The sequence below is a fragment of the Pyrus communis genome, chromosome 1 (genome assembly GCF_963583255.1).
Source record: "Pyrus communis chromosome 1, drPyrComm1.1, whole genome shotgun sequence".
NCBI classification, from domain to species: domain Eukaryota; kingdom Viridiplantae; phylum Streptophyta; class Magnoliopsida; order Rosales; family Rosaceae; genus Pyrus; species Pyrus communis.
The window spans coordinates 5,009,739-5,034,341 of NC_084803.1; the positions used below are offsets into that span (position 1 = coordinate 5,009,739).

The 24,603-nt window shown below is 36.9% G+C and overlaps 3 protein-coding genes across 9 annotated transcripts; all 3 read right to left on the reverse strand.

The window, feature by feature from the left end:
- Nucleotides 1-1,261: 1,261 nt before the first annotated feature.
- Nucleotides 1,262-7,972, reverse strand: LOC137749388 (phosphatidate phosphatase PAH2-like). 6 transcript variants are annotated; one of them, XR_011070207.1, is made up of 13 exons: nucleotides 7,851-7,972; nucleotides 6,174-7,743; nucleotides 5,074-5,986; nucleotides 4,188-4,495; nucleotides 4,015-4,088; nucleotides 3,710-3,794; nucleotides 3,230-3,316; nucleotides 3,057-3,129; nucleotides 2,675-2,718; nucleotides 2,392-2,520; nucleotides 2,195-2,293; nucleotides 1,903-2,052; nucleotides 1,262-1,801 (listed from the first exon to the last, which is right to left on the reverse strand). XR_011070207.1 is itself a non-coding variant. In XM_068489483.1 (12 exons), exons 2-12 carry the CDS (start codon nucleotides 7,218-7,220, stop codon nucleotides 1,996-1,998), a joined length of 2,916 nt encoding a protein of 971 aa, XP_068345584.1. In that variant the 5' UTR covers nucleotides 7,221-7,743; nucleotides 7,851-7,972; the 3' UTR covers nucleotides 1,262-1,995. The 6 variants fall into 6 exon arrangements, 3 of the variants coding, with proteins under 3 accessions (XP_068345584.1, XP_068345589.1, XP_068345603.1); XR_011070206.1 differs by having other exon boundaries at nucleotides 1,262-1,806; XM_068489483.1 differs by having other exon boundaries at nucleotides 1,262-2,052.
- A 4,427-nt stretch (nucleotides 7,973-12,399) lies between these two features.
- Nucleotides 12,400-13,796, reverse strand: LOC137714636 (BRI1 kinase inhibitor 1-like). Its single transcript, XM_068453800.1, has one exon. It carries the CDS (start codon nucleotides 13,596-13,598, stop codon nucleotides 12,627-12,629), a length of 972 nt encoding a protein of 323 aa, XP_068309901.1. The 5' UTR covers nucleotides 13,599-13,796; the 3' UTR covers nucleotides 12,400-12,626.
- A 5,173-nt stretch (nucleotides 13,797-18,969) lies between these two features.
- Nucleotides 18,970-23,768, reverse strand: LOC137740361 (probable protein phosphatase 2C 12). 2 transcript variants are annotated; one of them, XM_068480243.1, is made up of 10 exons: nucleotides 23,598-23,768; nucleotides 22,974-23,301; nucleotides 22,288-22,459; nucleotides 21,435-21,588; nucleotides 21,291-21,354; nucleotides 20,971-21,078; nucleotides 20,578-20,703; nucleotides 20,162-20,400; nucleotides 19,746-19,948; nucleotides 18,970-19,630 (listed from the first exon to the last, which is right to left on the reverse strand). In XM_068480243.1, exons 2-10 carry the CDS (start codon nucleotides 23,172-23,174, stop codon nucleotides 19,605-19,607), a joined length of 1,293 nt encoding a protein of 430 aa, XP_068336344.1. In that variant the 5' UTR covers nucleotides 23,175-23,301; nucleotides 23,598-23,768; the 3' UTR covers nucleotides 18,970-19,604. The 2 variants fall into 2 exon arrangements, with proteins under 2 accessions (XP_068336344.1, XP_068336336.1); XM_068480235.1 differs by having other exon boundaries at nucleotides 23,584-23,768.
- Between the last annotated feature and the right edge of the window lie 835 nt (nucleotides 23,769-24,603).

Consider the following 24,603-nt stretch of genomic DNA (forward strand, 5'->3'; position numbering starts at 1 on the left):
AGAGGTAAAATATTCTTCTGAAATCTAAGTAGCAGGAGAAAAACGAACATCTAAATTGTCACTATTGTGAATTTTGACTGTACGAAGATCTAAATTACCACCTGTGCTCTTATTTCGTGTTCCAATTTGCCCTATCCATTGATTCCTGTCAACAAAACTGTTTAGTAGCTGACGGGGCATAGACATATGAGAAATTTATCAATTAAAGTGAAATACAGCTTATCCTTTTTCTGGCAAAGGGGACCAGCTGGTGGTATTTCATTCTCTTCTTAGTTACTATCATGCAATTCACTAACGTTAGAAATTGAACCCAAGACATGCCGTATGAAATAGGGATCTGATATTCGTCCTCAACCATTGAGCTATCTCGTGAAGGTTAATCAAATACTGTTTATGAAATTGAAAAGAAAATTAAAACAAAGAAAAAAAAAAAAACCTCAGCCATCTATTCATCTTGTTTTTAAGAATTACAGTTTCCTTCATCTTTCTAGTTGGGGGTGTTGTGTTGATGGTGGCATTTGTTGTAGCTATTGGTTTGTGTACAGGTTATTCGGCAAGCGTGAATGCCCGTTTTGTCCCTTCCATTTTCGTATATCTTCGCATAGATATTTTTTCCTTCTACTTTTTGAGACTGAGATACAAAAGATGCCTGAAGAAATGGAAGAGAAAGAGAAAGAAAAAGGGACTGAAGGGAGGAGACACGTGTGGGTTGATTATTTTCTTCTAATTTTCTTTTTAGTTAAGAAATTTATTAAATGTTCATGCTACACCAGCTACTTAACGATTTTATTGACGGAATTAACGGAACCTGTCAAACTGAAACACAAAACAAGAACACACGTGGTAAAATGAGACACAATAGAGTGTAAGGGTAAATTGAGACTTGTTGAAGAGAATAAGAGCCATTGCCAAAAATAGGCCTAAAAAGATTAAATTAATTAAACAGAATTGGGTTCATCTAGGTGTCATCACCTGATAACTTTGAAACATATTTTTAACATAAACGGCAATGACTACATTGATGACCTGGTAATAGACAAGAAACAAAATTGGTAACTTTTAAACTTAAAAGACCAAACTAATGAGTTGACGTAAAATTTTCTTAATACATTTACCAAATAAAAGTCCGCAAATCATGTATTATTTGACTAACTATTCCTACATTACGTGAGCACACACAGGAATACGCCCAATTTTACACAAGTTCCTAATACTAATTACTAAGGGAGGTAAATGCAAAAACCTATACACCTCAACTAGTCTCTATACCCCTCTACGCCGCGGAAGAAACGCCAAAACATCACCGAAGACCGCAAAAAAGGATACGCTAAAGATTTTCTAGGCCGAGGCTGAAATAAGGTTAGATGTTTTCATGAAGACATGCAAGTCCGGCCTAGAAAATCTTTAACGTACTCATTTTAACATCTCGCAAAATGTGAGTACGGGAAAAACAACAGGGGTTCCACAGAAGGACCAAAACTACATACTTGAATCCACATGAGAAATCAATATGCATTTGGAAACAATAACTTTACAGATAAAGATACATGTGAATGCCTATTTACCCATTTGACTTCTAAAGAATAGTTACAACTTGAAGTGGTCACGGAATATATATGAACAGACTATACAAAATTAGATTGAACAGAAAAAGAGGGGAAAAAAAATGAAGCAGCAGCATGGAGGTGGGACTGATCCAACTCTTCTACGTGCGCCTATCTTCAATATATTGTTTCAGGTCGCCAATAAATCAGTCAGCCGGGTAAATGTAGACATTTAGACAATAATTCCTAGCTACACACTGTCCTAAAATGTCTTGATAAAGTTAGCATTGTCATTCTACAACCAAAAACTCCATGCACAGCTTCTGACAGATTAAGTGAATGAGAAATTGGGATTTACCTCAGCGGTTCTAAACACAGGCATGGCGAAATTTATCTGTCTCCATATCTAGAGGAGGCTAGCTACAGAAAGCAATGAACTCCCTTCAACACCTCAGACATTGATATCGGGCAGGGGGAGTTTCCAGAAATTCCACGTATTAAAGTCCTCCTGCAATCAACAGGGAAAAAAAACAAAAAGCATGCTCAAATGGTTAGTGACCACAAAGGAAAGAGAGGACGGTGGGGAAAGAAAAAGGCCTTTTTTATCAAAATAAGGCCTCTATGAATATTTAAAGTTGAAAAATCAAAACCTGCTCAGATGAGTTCGTGGATGGAAACATGCCATTCACTAGAGCATGAAGAGAGCTATATGACTTTGTGTCAACTCGGCGGTTCACAGCAACCTCACCCTGCATACCCAAATCATCAAAAGGAAAAGTAGGCATTTGACATTACTCAATTACAGATATATGGATTGCTGCTAAATTATCATGAACATCATAATTACCTTGGGATTAATAATGAATATTTTTCCTTTCGGGATTCCAACCTTAAGGTAGCTGAACTCATCGGTATCTCTGTTTCCAAAGCCAGCATAGAATGGATTACAATCAGAAGGGAACAATGATTTGATATCCTGAAAAATAGGAAAATGTAAGATATTTAAAAGAATATTTGAACCCATAATATTGTTTGGACGTATCCTATGAAACAAATTATTTAACATCAGGAACATGATAAAACACGCAGTAAAACAAGTGAATAGGTCAAGATAAACCCTATACACTAACCTCTAAGCATGCGATCTTGAATTCATGAGGAGCTCTCCTGATAACTGAGGAAAACAGTGTCGGTCTATGCATTAGAAACTACATACAACTTAGTAAAAAGAAAATTGCATGTGATGTCTAGTGATCTAAGTAAAGGTAATTTACATTCCGCTCTGTTAGCCACTAAAATCTTTTTCTCAACAAATGCATTATTCAGCAAGGAAATGATGCTCTTCCTCTCTATGAAACGCAGTTTACCATTTCAGTTTTATCGGGATAAGTGCAAAAAAAGGGCAATGAACCGAACTTATAACATGCCTGAAAAACTAAATGGGACACTTTAGCAATTTAAATTAAACATCTGTTGAAGTTCTAGAAAAAGAAGTGCACCCACATCACTTACCTTCGCGAAAGAGAGAAGGAAAAAGTCCATCTGGGGAAATAACAACGGGACCATCTGGCAAAGCCTTCCCATCCTGCATATTTCAAAGCAAAGAAATAAATAAACACGGTATTTTGGTCACTTTTATTTGAAAATGCAAATCACGGATTTAGCATGAGTTAAGCATATGACACCTGCTTAAGGTTGAATAAAAAATGTCTGGTGAGAGAGGCTTGAGAAATGGCACGTGCACTCAAAAAAAGCAATTGAAATCCATTTTCCTGCACCATAGAAATAATAACCAATTCCTTTTAAGATGCAACTTCAGTGTAGTTATATAAGTAATTCATACATAAAACGTAATAAGTGGGTCACAGACGGGCCAACAGGAGATGAGAGACGGCACATTATAAAGGTAATCAAGACTATAATTTGTAAGGTGATGACATCATATGACTGAAGAAGTGGGTCACAGACGGGCCAACATATCAGGTTTGTGAGACCCAATGTGTTTTCGTCTACATATGTTGGCTACAGGCCAACCCAGCAGAGTGCTCAAAATACATGGTAAGGAGTGATGAATGCAATGTGAAAATTGCCATCACTAAATAAACATGATTTCAAAACAATAATCATCATGAGCACTAGAATATTAAAGGACAAGACAAACAAACCTTAATGGCTGAAAACAAATGTGTAACACCTACATGTGACCAATCTACCCCAACCAAGGGCATGAATTGACCTAGAACATCTGACCTGTAAAACAAAGTTGTAAACCAAGCGGGATCAGACCAAGAGAATCCCCAGTAATCAACAAGTGAATGCATAAAGAACTGAACCGTTATAGAAAACCTACTGTTACTCATATTTGATAAATATATCTAAAAAACCACTGTAGTTCATTATTTATCCAGAAAAAATTTGTCAAAATACAATGTACCAAAGATTTTTTTTTTTTTTTAAAGAACAGACTTACTTTGTGATTGTCCCATCCACATCTGAGATCACTATGCGTGTGTTCCATTTCCACAAATAAATTCTGGCATCAACCTGTTGAGCAACAAGAACTATAAGAAAAGGACAGTAACTATATCTGAAAAACAAACAGCCAGAATGAGAACGAAAATAAAAATCACAACAATAAACAACCTGCTGCTTCCCCAGCATTGCAGTAAAGAATGTGAAGGTTACTGTATTCTTCCCTTCCTTCAGTTTCAAGGAAGCCAGCTGCTCAGACGTTGGAGCGAGTGCCCTTTCCATTTTCTTCATCCCCTTGGGTGTAAGCATATTCTTATGTCCATCTGTGCCAACGGTGCTCTCTGAAGCATTCTCAGCTTCAGGACTTTTACTGCCATTCACATCTGGCTGCATTGCTGTCCTGGAATTTGATCCCCTAAAACCGAAGGGCCAGAGTTTCCAACTTCCACTGGCGGCAACATTTGCTTTGGATGGATCTCCTGTAATAGTTTTCTCAACTCAGTGGACAGCTAATATGCCCTTGAGATCAAATATTTGCACTTTCCCAAGTAAAATCATCCTAAAGCAGCTATATCCCATGAAAACAACTAAGAATTCAGGTAATAAGTCCATCAATTAGTACATATATCAAGATCCAATTTTTCAGAAAATGTTTGACAAGCAGTACATATAAGAAGTGTTTGCAACGAGAGCTTTGCATAAAGCAAAATTTATGTCACTTTCTACATTTTACCACTTAAGGATTATTTTGTTCCTGAAAAAAAAAATGAGGCCCTTCCAATTTTCGTCACAGAGAAAATTCTGGCAAATAAGTCGAACAAAACATAAAGTGAAAAAAGAATAGTAAGAAAATTCTGGCAATAAGTCAAACAAAAAATAAAGTGAAAAAATGGTCATATTAGTCATATTTCACTGACTTGGAATATATCAATTCTTAATAGTGTACTGTAATTATGTACACACTACCGACAAGAAAGCAAATAGAATTTTTTCAACATTCAGTGCGGGAAATCCTCGTTTGTAAAATATCATACAAGCAAATATCCAAGTTTCTCACCAACTGCAGAACAGGCAGGACCATCTTTGAGCTCCGCTGAACCTGAAGCATTCTCGCTATCTGGTGTTTCCAGTGCTAATTGTTGCTCTTCTTCTCTGTCAAACTTTCTAAAGCTCAAATCATCTTTACATTGCCATATCGACTTCAAGGGATGGACATTTGAGTCCAGAGAATGGCTTAATGGATAATGAAGATCAAGTGCAGTCAACTTGTCAGTCTGAGGCCACATAATAGGCAATGATTCGACCAGCCTCCCAACTTCCTTGCCAGCAGCAGCCGTATGATATCTCGGAATACCAACTGCAGCTGATGCTGCCTTCAGTTTTCCAGTTGATTTCTGAAAATCAGTTGAGGGATCTTCTGGAATAAACTTTTCCAGAGATGAATATGATTCATAATTTGTACCGTCTTTTGGACTGCACAAGAGACTATTTTCTCCGCCTACACATGATGGAAAATGTGACTCCGTGCACTGAACCTCAGTGACTCTGATTTCATCATCACTGAAGAGGAATTGTTCTTCCTCTAGTCTCACTGGCAACACACTTGCTGCTTCTGTCACAACATGGCCATTAACGGACTTATAAGGGGTTTGTAAATCACATGATGCGACATCTTCCTCTTCTATATTTTCCTCCTCTTGAACTCGATCACAAGAGGTGCTTAAACTAGACATGCTCTGTGACTCAACTTTTTGAACTGAATCAGGTAATGAATTTTCCTGGACTGTTTGACTATTGCATGGTTGAACTATTGCTGGCCCTTCAGGGCCCGCAATACAGTCTGTGCATGAATGTGTATCTGTCTCTTGTAAACAAATTTCAGGAGCCTCCACTAATTGTACCTTCACAGAAGTATTATCAGCATGTTGCCCAGTAACTGAATCCTGATGAAGAACACTAAATACCTCAGTCTGAAGCATCCAGGTGTATACATAATTAAGAATAATGTTAGCTAATTGATCATTTATAACCAAATTCTGTTTCCTAACTGAGCGTATTTGAGTTGGTAAATAAGTCATAGAAAACACTGCATCTGAAAATTCCTAAATAACTTTAAAATTTTGGTTTCTATTGCAACAGATTTGATAGAAAGATTACCTTAGACAGCAGCTCAGTTCTGGCATGCACTGTTTCAGCATGAACATGAACTTGCCCACTTCCTTCTCTGGCAATGTACAATGTTTCACAACAAATAAAGGGTTGGACTTGATCTATCCCACCAGCTGTATGAGAAATTCCACAGCCAGGTAATACAACATCTTTCTCATCCAAATGCTTGCCAGGGCAAGCTTCTAGGTCAACCAAACTTTGAATTTCCGGATCAGAACATGTGGCATTGGATATGACAGCCATTGCATTCCCATCATGTTCAGTTGCCGCAATAATAGATTCATCAACGTCGCTAGATACTCTAGACACAGGCAGAGACGAGCTCAACTGGCTTTGCTTGGCATCAATCTGCATATCTTCATTAACCAACATATTAGGAGATGAAAAACGGGAAGCATTGTCCTTCCCAGTTTTCTTAATGGCAAGACTAGTGGACCAGTTCACTTCCAAAAGGTTTGCTGCAAACTCCGCCCGCTCCAACGAATCCACCCTACTCACCCCGCTATCAACCCCCTCTTCCTCCTTACTCTTGCGCTCCTTCATCGACCTGCTCCCAAATAACCCTAAAATTCTTGACCTCCGGGAGTTAGTCCTGGACAAAATCTTCCCATTAGGCGTTTCAATCTGACCAACTGGTGTCAAATTCTCAGCATCATAATTGCAACTCATGGACTTCAATGGCTGCCCGTTTTCTCGACATTGCTCATCCGTCTCATCACTTGAAGACGAAGGATACAACACAGCTTCCCCTTCCTCTGCATCAACCTCCCTAAGAAAATAAGCTTCCCCTTTATGATCCAAATACATATGGCAACTAGCATCCTCCCCATTGACATTAATGTTTACCACCTTCTCCTTTGTCTTCAAAACCCCTTGAAACTTCCCAAATTTCACATTCCACGCCGACGATTTGAAGCTCCCATCTTGTTGTTCAACTACAATTATATCCACAGCTCCACCAAACGGGTGGAACGGGCCGGAGGCCTGTACAACGCCTCGGGATATATAACTCCCTAGCCTCCCAACCGCATACATCCTATTCCTCCCCTATCAAATTTCTCAGGACACCAAAATCTCAAAACTCAATCATAATTTACACACACCCGGTCGATTTCCTCAGGAAAAACCTTCAAAGCAACCAACTTTTAATCCAAAAATTGAATTCTGAGACAACCCAGACGACCAATTTACCAAGACTGCATTACAATATAACAACCCAATTGATCAAAACCCAAAATTTAACAACTTCCCACAGTTTTAGCTCCAAATCAGTTACTGCATGCATCAGAAAAAGAACAAAATCCCTCTCAAGGGTCCCTTTTTTTAATCAGAATCCCCCACAAACAGCTCGAAATCAAGAAACAAACAAGAAAGAGCATCAAATTCAATGGAAGACCAAGCTCTGTGGAACCGCCAAAGGAAGTTATGGTGATGAAAGCATATTCCGTCTTAGTTATTCCAATGTGCCCAGCCTTCAATCATCGTTCAAATTCCAACAAATATATAAAGGCACCGCATTTTTCTTTTTCTTTTTTTCTTCTTCCCCTTATTCTTCTGACTAGCAGCGATGATGGATTCAATAAATAAGAAAAAAAAAACCCAGAAAAAAAGAAGAGGAATTAATCTAAACTAAATAAATAAAAGGGTTGGAGAAATGAAACTGACCTGAAACGAGGATGAGAAAGAAAGAGTGCTATCTCTACGGAAAGAGAGAGTGTTGTTTTCTTGGCAATCTCGAGTTGTTGCACGTAAGCATATGAGAGATCATTCAAGTGGAGGGATTTTATATGTCCACGAACACCGCTTGTTATAATTATTTTTTTTCAAAAAAAAAGACCAGTTAAGATGTGCCGTATAAAATACGAACTTGAAATTTATAAAAAATTATTAAGAAATCTCATGGTGGTTCATCACTTATTATAATTAAGTGAAACGTGAATTCTATTCTTCAATTGTGCTCTTATATTTTTTTTGCTTCAATACTAATTTCTCTTACATTTTCTTTTATAACGGGGTATAAACCTTAAAAAAAATAAAAAAAAATCATATATGAATATCACGAGACTTCAGCTATATGTGTGACTAACAATAAATAATAAAAAAACTTATTGAAAACAAAACAAAACAAAAAAAAAAAACTGAACTCAAACGGCATGATTTTGTGTTTAGCGGTGCGATTTTACTAGAAAAAAATCTGTTATCTAGGAGACGCATGGGGTTATAGGTGGCGTGGCATTGACTTGAGTTAGGTAGACAATTGATTAAGTGGGGTCCAAGTAACCTTTTGCCGCCATGTGGAAATATGTCCAACTTTTTCTTTGTTGTACCAAAATAAAATAAAGTTGACAACCATATCGCCAGTGAAATCTACCTATATATCACCTAATCAAAATATGAATGCTAATCTATTTAACTCAAAAACATTTTTGGGAAAAAAAAAAAAAAAACTCAAAAACTTTGAAATCTCCAATTTTTAAGCTTCAACCAACAAAAGTACCATTCGTGATTGGATCATTCTTACTTTCGATTTGTCATGATAGCACGGTGATTTTCATTATGATTTATTTTACGCTGTTGTGTTGATTGTGACGCAATGCGATAAGAAAGAAAATTAAACAATAATTTGAAATATTAGTAATGTTGGAATCAAAATCGGAAACAAAATCTAAGAAATAGCAAACTTTGAAAAATATCTTCAAAACTTAAAATCGAATTGGACATTATAAACTTAAAATCCATAGATCACATCTTTTGCAGTGGATTTGACTCTAGCACGGAAGCTCATAACCCAGATTTGAAATGGTTTTGTTGTCGATTTTGTTCTTTTTAAATTGTTGTTTGTCTGCTTCGTTATCTGTTCCACATCACGTACGTGCATAGGGATACAACTGCAATGACTGCTGTGACACAATTCAAGTTGGTCATCAACTTGATTCAGCAATTGACCGCATATTAAATCAAATGGTACAAAATTGCCTATACTTTGATGCCCATTTGCTCTACTCATCAAATAAGGATATAGATATGGAATCAAAGCAGCTTCGAGTTTGCGTCATCAACACTCGAGATGAGCAGTTAAACTGTGTTTGACAAGCGATAGTTACTGTTGACTTAAATTGTTAGTTGTTAGTGAGAGAAAATATCAATGAGGATCAAACCGGTATTATAGTGCATAAACACTATTATTTTTTGTCATTACAGTAACCCGCCATAAGCAATTTGAGCTAATTTATCAATTTCGACAAAATGTTTTTATGTTAGATGACTAATTGATCTCGCATATATATAATATGAATAGATTGAATCATTAGTACAAAGTCCTATGAATCGACTATTAAATTATTTTGAAATAAAAAATTGACAACTTTTGTAAAGCTAAGTACTGTTCTATATATATAGACATGATCATATGAGATTATGAGTTAGTGTCCTAGTCAGTTATTTAAAACTACGATGGAATTCATTAACGGCTGGTAGTTGGGTGTTGACCATGGAGTTGCCAACAAGATCCTCTCTTAATTCTTTTGATGAGGATCCTAGGGATCCTTGAATCATGTTCGTTCATCGTACATAATACTGTCAGTTTTTGTCAAGTACTGTTTATGTTTATTTTTAAATAAAAATATTTAAAATGATTTCTTACCGCACGATATACAATAAATGGACACGATTCACGAATTTTCAAATCTTCAAAAAGAAGATATAACGAGGATCCAGACTCATGGAGTTGCACAACATGCAAGCAAGTGGGGCATATCATATGAAATATCCGCATACATTTATAGGATATTTCTTTCCAGTTTTCAATTATAAAAAGGAATGAAGGTGATTCACGATGCTGCGGGTTTTAAAGTTGCATAAAATATGCAACCGTCGTAACGAGGTAAATAGATGAAGTTATACGTCTCTTGCTTTCAATCATGATTTATGCACCAGTCACTAAAATTGTGCATATAAACAAAATGTACCAAGAGTCTTTGATGTTGTAAAACAATCCTGAGCCAATATCAACAAATAAATTTTTGGATACAAACGGTACTCTATTTTAATAGATTGGGGCATTTCAGTTAATCACTTACTAAGGCCATCATTAAGAATTATTCAAAATCCAATTTAATCGAACCTAAGATTTTTTACTTAATTCACACAAAAATTTTTGCCTTTTCACATATTATTCTCAATTTTCGGCCATTTGATTGAATGAATTGAAGAAGATTAATAGATAAAAATTAACACAAGAAAGAAGAAAATAAAGATGACCGTGTAAATAACACTACCCAACATTATCAATGACGAGCAAAATGAATTGAAAACCCTTGCTTGCTCATATTTGGTTCATGTGGGCAACTTGGGCTTTGGGTTGGTAGATCAAGGGCATACACATTGGGCTGAGTCGTGTTGAGCTTTCACCATGCCCATGGGCGTGACTCGAATAATGAGCTTGCCAACAAACAGGCTTCATGTCCATTTCTAATGAAAAACCGATTCTCCTCCCTTTTTTTGTTGGGTGGTCTTCTTAGAATTACAAGGGAGCAATGAGAAATTTGTTAACGGAGCTAAATTTTGGATATGTTTAATGCGTTCAGTTCAGCCTAATTTATTGGACGTTTGGACGTTTAACCACTCTTAAGGGTCTCGAGCATAGCCAATGGAGGTTCAAGCACAACTCGAGGGGATCCAGAACTGTTTGAGGGGGCTCGGGTGGATATATTTCTAGATTTTTAAGAATGCAGCCTGAAAGTGTTTAATGTGTTAGTAAAAATGCTAGTTTTCCAATTTAGTTGTATTCTTATATTAGGTAGGGTAAAATGCATCTGAGATCTCATTTTTCAGTCCCAACCCTTAATAGGCTTTGAGATTTTATTGGCTTGATAAAAAGTTCTTTGGGAAAATATGCAAAATTAATCATGAGTTGTAAGATGTCCTTGAGCCAAGCAGCAACAAACTTTTATTATGTTGGTCACCATCTAATGCTTTGGAAAACTGTCACATATATATATATATATATATATATATATATATGCAGCTACAGGTGAGGAGAAAAGCTTACTATCACACATTGTATATACTCATTTTCTTTATATCTCTTATCACAGGTCGTGTGAAAAAGAGAGATACAGAGAGAAGATGAGCAACATGTTTTATGGAAGTTTCTCTCGTAGCTAAGGCCAACGAGCTCCAGTCATAGTGAGCACCGACACACAAGGCACTATCCCTAGTGTTTTAGGAGTGTAAAGTCCAATTGGAAGAAAAAGGGTTTTTGTTGGGAGCCCCCTTTCTCTTTTTGTACCCTTAAATGATTAAAAGGAACAAAAGACATGCACATTCAAGGAATTGGGTGGTTTTTTTTTCGGTTTGGTGGGATTGTGAATGCTATGTGACACTATAACAAACATAGAAGATGACACCACAAAAAGTAATGAGTCATTCAATCACTTCTGCACCACATCTTTAATCACAAAGTATGATTCAATTAGAGCCATCTGATTTGCTCGTATGTGTTTTGATTTGTATTACCTTGTGCATTATTGTTAACTCGAATGATAATTGTACTTGTGAATTTGCTTTCTTTTTCTAAATCCTGCGGCTGTCAACCCCATTTGACCCACAATCACATTGTGTTCTGTTGGTACCACCTTCTCTTTTTTACAGCCCCTTACGCTTTTGATAGGTAAAGGTTCTAGTTTTTTCTCAGTACCTCGTTTTGTAGGGACTAGGAACACATTAAAGTTCAATTGTTTCTTTTCATGACATGCTTGTGTGGGTAAATTACCGATTGTATACAACTTTGTACATGTCTCTTTCATCATGTGATGATAGAGATATATATATATCTAATTTTACACAACTGAAAACATGAAAAAATTTCATTCTCATGTGCGTATTCTTTGTGTGATGATTTTATACTCTCATAGTTTATAGTTTTTCTAAAACTTTGGAAAATGGAGATCTTGATGGAAACTTTAGACCGCAGTTAACTATGTACGTTACATGAAAAAATCAGTTGGTCACAAGAAACTTCCTAGAGATAAATACTAAAGAGGGAAATGATTTTTAAACTCCCTTTTTCTCTCTCTATATTTATTTTTTTTTAACCTTTAGATTGAATTAAATAATAATTAAAAAAAAAAAAAGAATCAAGAGACAAAAATAAGGGCTTCAAAATCAGTGTGCCCTGAAAAACGAGTCTAGCTACTTGTGTAACAATAAAAAAAAATGCATCTACTCTCATGAATTGGCCATGTTTGGATCCTGAACCCATTTGAATGCAGATGGAGTAATCTACTGAACAAAATTGTTTAACTCATTTAATACATACACCATCATCATATATGCTATTATATATATGAAAATCCCCTATATATGCAAATAACAAATAAAATACGAATATAAAATTTCCCCTGATTTTTACCTTCCTAGGCTCTAGCTATCTAATTTTCTTCAACATTTGGGCTTCTCTTCTGTGGCATTGGAGTTCTTGCAGTGAGCAATTGCAGCTTGAATTGCAGCCTGCAACTCTTCCATGGTGCTGTCACTTGTAGAACAAGGAACTTTAGTGGCAGCAGTTGCAACAAGATGCCCGCTATTCGTTGGAGACGTCCTTATCGATGCCGGAGCCGAAAACTCCCCCCTCCCACCTTTCAACTCATGCTTGGTTAACATACTCAAATTCCCTGAAAACGAATAGGGTTGCCGTCGTAACTGCCCCTTCTCTCTCCTCCCTCTAAACAACAACAGCGGCCTCACCATTCTCACGTACCTCTTCAGCATTTGACTAATATCAAACTTCACCTTCCTCTTGTTCTTCATCTCCTTGTTCTCCTCCTTTTCATCATTTTCACAATTTTTTCGCCATCTGGGAAGCCCGAAAATTGAAAAGGACTTGGACTTTGTTCCTCCCCTGGTCTCGTGTTTGCTTCCCTGACGTGGGATTCTCTTGTCAATGCTGCTGCAGCTGTTGTTCTTGTTGTTTAGGATGTTTCGGTTTCGAATGCAGTTTTCGGCATAGGTGGTAGCGGTTTCCCTGGCTGGTTTTTGATCTTCTAGCGGCTCTTTGATGGGGAGGGTGAAGCTGTCGAGGGAGTTGGTGGAGGAGCGAGGAGAGACGGGCAGGTGAGAGAGAAACTGGAGAGGAAGGAGGTGGCCGTGGAAGAATATTTCGTCTGCGGGGGACAAATCAATGGCGAAAGAAGGTGGGGTGGTGGTTTTGGATTTGGATTGGTGATTAGGGTTTGATGTGGAAGAAGAAGTGTGGAGCGAGAGAGTGAAGGAGAATTCATGGGAGGGGGAGGAGGAAGATGAAGGTGGTGAGGCAGGGGCAGTTTTTGGCAACGGTTTTAACCTTTCTTCTTCATGCCTGCTGAAGGTGTCCAGAGCCATTTCTCTGGTTTTTTCCAGCTGATGCGTGGCCATAACTCAAATGATTTTGTTGAAAATTTGAAAAAAGGATCAAAACCCCAATTTCTGATTTTTTTTTTTTCTCTAAAAGATTTTGGTTCTTTGAATAGTACCAAACCTTTCGGGGGAGAGATAAGAAGATCAGGAAGCAGTGGAGAGAGAGGAGACGGGAGAGAGAAATAGTTGGGCTTCCATTGTCTTTTATGCAGAATAATCCATATTTCCATGCATTATTAATTCTTTTTTATGAATAATGGCTTTATAGATGGAAATACGGATTTGGATCCTCTCCGGAGCCCAAGGAGAGGATCCTCCTGATCAACACATGTGGACCGTTAGATTTTCATCCAACTGCTATAATTATTATAACTTTAAAGGGACCCCCTATTTGTATCTGTTGAATAAAAATCTAACGGCTCACATATGTTGGTCAGGAGGATCCTCTCCTTAGGCTCCGGAGAGGATCCAAATCCGGAAAATACTTCACTAAGAATTTCTATAATCCTGTCACAGTCTAACATCTGTGTATAAATTTTTCGTTTAATATTATTATTAAACAGTGATTCGTTGAAACGAGCAACGATTCCTTTCTGAGAAGTAACCAAGCATTTTTCATTATACATAGTAGAATGGGATGAGATGATAAATTTAGCTGTATTTCTATAGGTTGGTGGGTCCTTGTCGAAATCTAACAGCTACTGAGAAGGATTTGCGAACTTAGGGTCAGAAACATCCAAACTTGCTCTAAAAAGGGAGAGGAGAATGGCGAGGCAACACTTTGTTTCGGGTTTAAGTCTTTGTATTTAACTGTTTTGCCACTGAGGACTGGTCCTCCCTCGTCCTCTCATGTTTTCTCTCTCACGTACACCGTACACGGTAAAAATGCAAAACCCTAGCTGGCTAGGGTTTATTACTGCCCCGTATTATCAAGAGAATCTTCAAGTTTTATAAACCAAAGGCACTTATTTGCTCCTGCCTTTCGCTTTTACTATATGCGCCACTACAACAACGTTGGGGAAGGTGTTTGTACTGTTTCAGATTTCTAGTATATCTATAATCTATGTATGTTGTGTGTGATGTCAGATGGCACTCGTGGGAGTTGAAGGCCTTTTGATCGAGAAGATAAGATTTCAAACCAAGCAAAACACCGGATACACGTATGGCATGATTATTTATTTATTTATTTTAGAAATGAGATTGGGAAGTCATGAATTAAAGATAATTTGGATTACATGCTGTAACATGAACTTAACTCATCATTTGTCGACTTCATATACAAAATAAGTAAGGAAAGTTATAAATCAGAATAACCCTAATGTTAAATTTTAAATAACTAACTCGTTTAAGAATACAATTCTGGAATTTTAGTATTTATTAGACTATGCAGGTATTTACATTAGAACAATATCGGAGTGTGAAGGGACAAGGAGTCACAATGTATGACTCCACTAGCAAGCTTCAATTAAACGCAAAAAATATTTGAGGGGCACATCATAAATTCTCCACGGACGCTTTCCTTTTTTACCCTCTCTGAAGTTTTCTAAGACGTTCTTTGGAATGAACTTGAGGACGAGGCAAAATGTAACCTAATGCAACCTCGCTTGTAATGTACAACTCTAGAATCTTGGTATAAACATGTTAGTACAAGGCAATACATTGGAATCCTAAAGCATCACTGTTCCACCATGCATGAAGGAAAGCTATTGTGCGTTCGCCTGCCACTAATCTTCGACTGAAGGGATGACTTAATGTGTTTACTAACATTTGCGTATTAAAATTAGATCAATGTGCAAATTTAGTTTCTCAATTATTACCTAAGTGAAAGTTAGGTCCTTAAACATTTTATTTTTATTTTTAAAAATCAGTTCTTAAACTAATTAAAATCTGACAATTACATCCCTAGTATTAGATCTGAAATTATTCTATACAATTTTCCGTTAAATTAAGTCGCATAATTTGCAGTTAAAAATGCAGAAACTTATTTTGATTTTTTACTTCTCATGTATGAAGTTAAAAATGATGTGGCAATAACTCTCACATTATAATTTGTAATCTATACTTGAAAATTCAAGACTTAAATTGATTAGGGGAAAAAGGTTAATCCAATTCTCTTTCTCTCTTATTTTCTTTCGTATTCCTCACTTTCTTGGTCCACAATTTTCTCTTTTCAAATAAGTAAATTTGTTACAACTTTCTCCTTGTGCAATATATTCCTTTGTATAATTAAAATAAAAAAATAAATAAAAAACTAAGAACACCTCTCATTTTCTATTGAGTAACGTGAAGCTTGGATTAAAGTTTCAAACCATCTTCTCGACGATTGTGATTCTCAAATCTTAAACCTCACGGGCTCATATCTTGATCATCTAATATGTCAAAGTTGTCTACTTCCAGTTGACACTGAGATATCTTCATATCCTAATCTCTGTAAAACGATCCCATTGTCTAACGCAAGTTGCGTAGGGAGACAGAACACAACCGTGGTCCGTGGTCTTTGTATATAATATATACATCTGTGTAAACTGCCTAAAATAATTAAATGCAAATGATTGATGATTCAACGTCGGAGAGAGAAGGGCCCATATCATGATATTTTGTCATAAGATTAACCATGAAGACCAAGATTGGATTCATATGGTTCACCCATCAAACAGTTTTGAAACATTTGATGCATGACATCGGAGGAGGTCCTGGGGAAGAAAAATTATTGTGTGCAGTCACCTTACCACAACAAAAGATCACGTGAAGGGTGGAGAAAATTTTTTGCAGTCATTGCTCGATCACGTGAGAAGAGATAAAAGTTTAATTGCATACAACTAGTTGCATATTTGAGTCCAATTTTGTTTTATCAAAATGAAGATTATATAAGATGTTTGTGTACAAGAATTGTTTTGGGAGTAAGGTTTTCCACATGAACGTGTGAGAAGCCAATTAGAACGGTCTTAATTTCTTTATCACTAATTGTATAAACAACGACTTTTTTTCTCTTGTCACGTGTCAAATGATGAGACAAACTCATGTTGTAAAGTTACATAACGAAAGAAATAAATACATGATTGTTTAAAATCTCACATTGTGTGTTATTTTATTGGTTGTATACAACCAGTCTCTCATGACATGTCATACAATGAATAGATTCACGTGACTCATCAATAATGCACATTATGAATCACGTGACTGTATATGATCAAATGCACACAGTGTGAATGATAGTTGATTAGTCGTATACAACAAGAACTTCTTTGTAAGAAGGTTTTATTTTTCTACAAAATAAAAAGTAATTTACGCAAACCGCTTTAGATTAAATCAATCTCAACCAATACAAATAACAAATAAATGTGTGTAAAAAGAGACAAAAAGTATGTCCTTTATCATATGATGATGTGAGCAACCCTAATACATGAGAGGGGTGATGAATATACAACTAAATAATGGGGTGGCAAATTTTGCAGGTGAAAAACAAAATTGTAAAGTTAGGTGTGTGAGTGATGGTAGACCCAAACACACGAGCACGCAGTGGTCCATGAGGCATCATCCATAGTAGAGGAATTTTGTTCGTATGGTTAAGCTCAACATCTCAATCATGTACCAATTATTGTGGATGTGGTCGACTAACTCAACCCATCTTGGCCACTTCTTACACCATTCAAATTCTCATATTCTAATTTCTCATTTCTCTAAAGGATAAGATTATACTTACTTAAAAGGTGGAATTTTCCCCCGAGAATACAAGCAACATGGTTTATTATTTCACGTTTTATAGTAAGTGTGAACGATGTAGTTCACATATATGTCCTGATTTTAGTATACTATTAAAAGACAAATATATGACATGTTTATTTAACAGAAATGGAATAAGAAAGCAATGAGAGAACTTAGAAATAGGAAAAGTATGGAAAGAAAATCAGTGCTAGTTGATCTGATTTTGATTCCCTTCGTGTTAGTAAACATAAGGGAAAGTTTGGAACTGAATTGGTTTTCATTCCTCTATTTTAGTAAAATTAGGGAACTAAAAAATAGAAATGATTTTAATTCTCATTCCTTATAAATAAACATGTCTGCCTATTACAATTTGAGTTGAATAATAACGTTATCCGATGATGTTACATGTACATTGCAAAAATAGACCAGTTGAGAGAGAGAGGAAGAAGAAAACATGGCATAAAACAAAGATTTCGCACTCACTCCATAGGGGATATCTTAATAGAGAGTCTGTAAAGTTTGCCCTTCTTCCTTTTTGCTTTAGCCAGTAGCCACTCATATTCTTATTCTTTCTACTTTTTTCAGAGGATTACCAGGTCAAAGGAAACCCTAAAGCCATCGAGAAGCAAAAAAGGTGACAACTACCAAACAAACGCCAGCGTGTGAGGTTTTGTACATTAGGGCGCAAATTAAACGGTGAGCTGGCAGACCCTACCAAATGGTCCGGTTTGGTTCGATTTTTCGAGCCAAACCAAACCCGCAAAAGCAGGTTCAATCTCAGAAGTTTCAAGGATCGTTAGCACAACAACAGTCAAATAAAGTCAACCAATTCTATTGTGCCGACGAGCTTCCATTTCTTACCTCAAGATGGAGAAATTTTTAACTGTGACGAGAACACAAGTGGTATACCACGTGTTTTAATAGGAGTGGTGGGAAAATTTTTTGTTTAAGTTACTAACTTTTTAACACACATATCCCACCATTTGTATAATGACATATCATGTACCATTTCGTGTACCCGTCACACTGAAAAATCTCTCCCTCTAGTTGTCACAAAAAGGTCCCTTGTGTGGAACATGTAATGTTTTTTCTTTAAAGAAAATTAACGAAAATGGTACCAACCATTTATTTCAAAGAGTTTAATACCCTAACGTATCCAAAATAGGGCTGGACTATAGTTCTATCTCACACACAACAAGGATACATCTTAGTGAGGTGCAACCAGTTGCGTCACATTTTACGTAAAGAAAGAATTACTAATACGGGGATTTACAACCAGTTATATATTAGAATCTCTACTGACAGTTAGTTGTGCATTTAAACAAAAAATAAAAGTAAAAAATTCATCCTCGCATAACATATATTAACAAATCAAAACAAGACATGAAAATCGAAACTCCAATCAACAAACTAGCAAAGCTCACATGTAACGTGGCTCCTTTAAACCAACATGCCAAATGGTCCCTGCTACTTGCTGCCAGCCTTAACCTCAAAATAACACGAAAGAGAGGGATTGAGACCCTCGGTACGAAAAACTTGTAAAGCGGATTAATGACAAGCACAGCCGCGCTCAAGGTCACTACACTACCAAATGACGACGACGACTCCAAACAACCGAACTTGACAGCAAACGAAATTGATGAACAAAATAATTCAGTAGATTCAAGTGCACATTGCGAATCCATGAAAAAAAAACCTATCAAATGATTCCCTTTTTGGTTCATTTATAAATTACAATTACAGCAACCCTTTTGACCATTTGAAGAACAATGGCTGGAAACCAGGGAATTTACAAAGAGGGAAAGGAGAGACATCAGTAGAAAAGAATGAAAAGACATCTTTCGTAAGGCAAGGAAAAATAAAAATTCATCGTCAATTTTCCCCCTACTGTGTAAGGAATCTGTCTGAGGTCTCATCAAGTTCACCTATATAATAATATTACACCGAAGAGTGTTTTGATTCAAAGTTAGCTCTGTAAAATAGAAGGGTATGGATCCAGAGAGAAAGTACCTCCGATGCATATTTATGCTTGCCCTTCCAGCTTTAGCACGGCTGTTTACGTGGCTCTGAAGTCAAAAAAAGGGATCTTAAAGAAAGCATGCAGCTCTATCTGGGATCTTCCGACTTGAAACATGAGAACATGAGATAGATTCAGATAGGGTTTCTAAGTTGAGTGCCAAAACGGATCTTGTTCTTGTAAATCCCCGTGAGATATTGAAGGGAAATAGCATCAATAGATGCACCACCTTCCCATTCATCAACAACCTCAAAGTAATTTTGTTAGTGCTCTCGAATGAAAATAATGCTGAGGAAGGTTGGCTAATCACTATCGCTATCATGTCTTCCTGAAAGAAACAAACCGAAATAAATTAGAGGATGTGCCATAAATTTGAAAAACAACAAAAATAAATGAATAAAATATAATAAAAATTGAAAGAGACGGGGGAAAGTTTGTCATACTTCCTGATGGTCTTTTCCCCTCCATAGCCTCTTTTTTCCCTTGGCAACTCGAGCAGAGGAAGGGCCCATCCCAAGGTCGCAATTTTCCTGGGTTCGATGATCCAGTGTGTATCGAAATACCCTCTCCTGGTTTAATTTCTACTTGACAAACTGCACACATAAACAATTTGAACATGTTGCAGAGCGGGTATTTTGTATCTAACCTGCATTCCACACAATAATCCTATCAGAAGCCAGAATATCGACATAAACCCCCACCAGACAAAGTCATACTGAAATGAAACAACTCCACGATAGAAAGTTCAAGTGTTAACAAAACTTCCAAACAAAAATACAACACTTCACATGACGCCTGACGCGAAGATCAAAATAAAGTTTAGTCTACACTCTTATGAAGATGTTTCTTAAGCACAAACCTTTCGGAAAGCGAAGCAGAACCTTCCTCAAATAACTCCTCCACCTCGTCTGGCTCAATATATTCTTTTTCAACACTAGAAGATGATTCAGAGGATTTTTTCTTAAACATGGATTTAAACAACACTCCTTTTCCCTGCCTCTTTGGTTGGGGTAATGAAACTTGTGGCTTCTCTTGTGGTAAAATATCGATCACAATGCAGGTTGTATCATCCCGAAGTCCCTTATGCCCTACAGCATCCTGGAAATAGAACAAAAAGTTTAAAACATAGTATTGAAGTAAGAAAGCAAGATTCCTCCCAGCCAGCACAATAGTTCTGGCAAAGCATCTAAAGCATGGGTCAAGGCGCCAAAGCTATGGAATATATAAAAAATCTACCATTATACAGAAAACTGAGACATATAGCTGCTATCATACCTTTACAATTTGTGCAGCTGCAGCGTCCGGTGGCATCCCACGGCAACAATCAAGAGCTTCTTCTGCAGACAAAGCATCCCAGACACCATCACTTGATATGATAAGTCTGCCACCTGCGGTTGACAACTACGGGGAAAAAGTACAACATTTTGTGTAAGACAATCATATCAAATGAAGCCCGAAAGAATACTGTAGTTTCAACAATGAAAAGTAACAGGTGATTATTTCAACCAATCATAATAATATAAGGGCAATTATTTCAAAGGTTCAAAGTAATACAATAGTTGCTTCTATGAATGTCTGCGGAATCTTTTGGCATCACAATATAAGAGGGAATCATGCACATGGAAATCAAAACAAGGGCACTAAAATATAACAAGACTAGAAACAAACCTTGATTTGCTTTACATAAGGAACAGGAACAATGAACTCCCCCACGTCCATATCACCAATGGATCGTGACAGACACAAGCCACCAGGCCAACACCTCAAAGGACCGATCTTCAAGGAAAAAAAAAATATCCAAATTAGTTTGTCTGTGCATTTTCAAGATTAATCTTATCAACATCAGGGTCCTACATATATTCAACCTATCCTTAGGCGCACGTGTCTCATCCACCAGGAATTAATATGCCTTTCTTAAGATCTTAATTTGTGTTTGTACAGAAAACTTCGTGAACAATACACTTAAGTAAGGCATGAATAAAAGTTACCTCTGCCCCCCCACCAGTATTAAGCCGACCAACCTCGCCCCCACTTGAGGTGATACGCTGTCTCCTATTAAAATTTAGTTGGAGGGTTAATAAAGGTTACAGATAGTTAAGTGAGTCATAAAATATATTATACAGAGAACTTACTCCTCTTCATTGATTTCAAGCCTATGATCTGCTGATAAATAGTAAACTCCACCTTCAGCAGGTTCAACTATGCAACGAGAATCGCCGACAGATGCAACAGATATGACCCATCCTTCAATAATCACAAACGTGACAGTTGTTCCTGACGTTTGAGCTGAAAGATGGCAATAAAATGCATGAAATCATGCACACAACAAAACAAGAAATTAACTATTATACTAAAACTCATAAAAATTACAAAATCAAATGTACAACTGGTAACCCTCAAATACAACAATTAACTTATTCGTTGATATCCTTAAGCATGCATGCTCTCCAAAATGGACGAAAACATTTTGATAACACATAAACAAGAAGAAAAATTTATACACACATTTTTTAAGGATCTCATGTACATTGCATGTGCATGTTTTGGGAGTTTAAGTTAGGGTAAGTTAAGCTAAGAAAGTGAAAAATATACATGGGGATTGAGTGGCTCTATAACTGGAAAAAAGTAGCAATAGGCATACAGTTAACTTATAATCTTATATAAACCAAAGTATGATTAACATGCAGTATAAGTTGGATATATGAGCAATTTCATAAACGGTGTGGATTTGAGATGCTTTCTCTAACAAGGGATAATATTATGCATCTCCCCTTATGACCAAGGCACCGCCGAACCAGCTACTTATTAACTCTAGTTTCCATAGCATGCACAGGTTACAAAGGTAATCCAGTTTCAAACTATACAAAAATACCCACATATCAATATTTATGATAGGAATTTTACTGAAGGAAATACCATTCAGTGTTGGTCGATATTAAGGTAGAGCAAGAGCTAAAATTAAAAACAGATTAAAATCATCCATACCTCTCTCTTGGAATTCTTTGTCTGTTTTGACAAAGCCTGCTACAAAAGCCCTTGGCAATGCTGCTACCCATTCATCTCTGTTTAGATCTGAAGGGATAGCAGCCAAAACATTAGTTAGAAGATTCTCCTTGGAGTAAATAGCGGCTGCTGACCCATTATGCCCATCAAATAGCTGCAAGAAATAGTCCAGTAAGAATATATCCAGGCTTCTTCAATAATGGGTTTTCCAGTCTTGATAAAATTTGAAAAATAAATAAAACCGAGTTCCCTAGATTAGGTAGGAGCAAAAAGGACTAACAATGTTTATAATCTACATAATCCTTAAAATGGCTTAAAAGAACTTGATTGTTTATCAAACATGGGCACAAGTTTGAAATTCCCAGCACAACCACCAAATCGCACATGGCTAGTCAAACCATCACAGCAATCAACTACATACTCAGATACATCTAGTTTATGTAAATATTATGCATCGTAAACACCAAAAGATCACATATCAAAACACAAAGAAGGAAGTCATGAACAACCACACACCTAAACTAGGTGATCAACATTTTTAAGCATACCATTTGGTCAAAAAGTTTACCAATTTGATGAACATCAAAGTTAGCTATTTCTACATTTTTGTCAATACAAATGGTAGACAATCGGAAAACAAAAGGAAACAAACAATGAAAGAATAATACCCCGAAAACTGAATACGTAGAAACTCCATCTCCCACAATTCTTTGACATTCCGTCTTTACCAACGTGAAATCCTCTCCTTTCTTGCTCTGACTCGCCTGACCGTGTATAATCTCCGGTCTCTCAATCTTCTCATTGGCCAATTCACGCTTGAGCAGCACCGAAAGCGGAACAGTTTGATGATTTTCGCTCTTAGTGGACATTGTTCCCCAAATTCAAACACCTCCACACACAGCTTCTCTCTCTCTCTCTCTCTCTCTCTCTCTCTCTCTCTCTCTCTCTCCCCTCCTCCTAACTCTATTCCTCCATCGCCGATTCTCAATCCAAATCCTGCAAAACAAAACAAAAACCAGCACATACGCGCGTCAATCAAACGCACTGTTTCGAGCATTCTCAAATCTAATCACAAATCTAAATCCTTTCCCAAAAAAAATGGTCAATATCAGCAGCTAAAACGTCAACAAATCACCGAGATCTTCAAACGAAAGGGCACTCACAAAAACGAATCGGACGATTTTCACCGTCTCAAAAGCTGTAAATTTTATGAACAAATGCAAAGAAACCGCAATGCGGATATGAACACGAATCCGAGAAAATGAGGAGAAAAATTACAGGAAGAGAAGGACCGATCAGCAAACAGCAATGACGATTACGCGCGAAGGAGACGAGAGCGAGGCGCGGCGGAAGCGACGACGGTGGCGGGTTGGTGTGATCGAGAAACGTGGATCCCGGCGCACTGCGGAAATTCCATTCTCTTTCGAGAGAGCGAATAATGAGATGGAAAAAGCACAAATGAAATGAACATGTTCTTCTCCTTTCCTTTCTTCTTTTAACAAAAACAAAATTAAATGAAATAAAATAAAGAAAAATAAAATTAGAGAGAAAATATTAATTAATAAATATTTACTGGCGCTGACGTGGCAGGAAATGGCGCTGTTTCTTAAATTCGGCGCTCCGAGCCGCGTCTCTGACGCGCCGTTTGACTTGTGTGCCGCGCTAGAGTCGAGCGAAAAGGATTTGCTTCGCGACTTCTTCGTGGATCTATCTGCCTCTCGCTCTATAGTTCTGTGTGGGCCCAGGGGGAGGGTGGGCTCCGGTGGGGCCCTTGCGTGTGAGGAATCTGAAGTCGACCAATTAAGACAAACTATGTGATTTGTTTTTTTTTGTATTTTTTTTTTCTTTTTAGCAAAGAAGACTCAAAAACTCGACAAGGACTCGGTCAAGAAAAGTAAACCCCTCACAAAACACTAATCACAATATCAAATTCTTACACAATGACCGTTTTAGCCGGTTACTATAATTAATGTTTTTTCATTTACTTGTTACTAGTTTTGGATTTAAGTGGTATTTGATTTGTTGAAGAAGTCATCTAAAAATGAAATCATCAATCATTATCTTGTCTTATGCCGATACTTGGTTTAGGAAGTAATGTGGTTCATTTTCCAGTATATTATACTTGCACGAGATTCATTAAATTTCCAATAATGGTAAAGTAGATAAGATATGCGTAAATGCTTATGTAAGTAGCTGAAAGCATTTCTTAACTAGACGAAAGACCATTAGATTATTCTTTCACGATGAGTTGATAATCATGTAACAAGTATCACATCTTAAAAATGTGTTTACCAACCA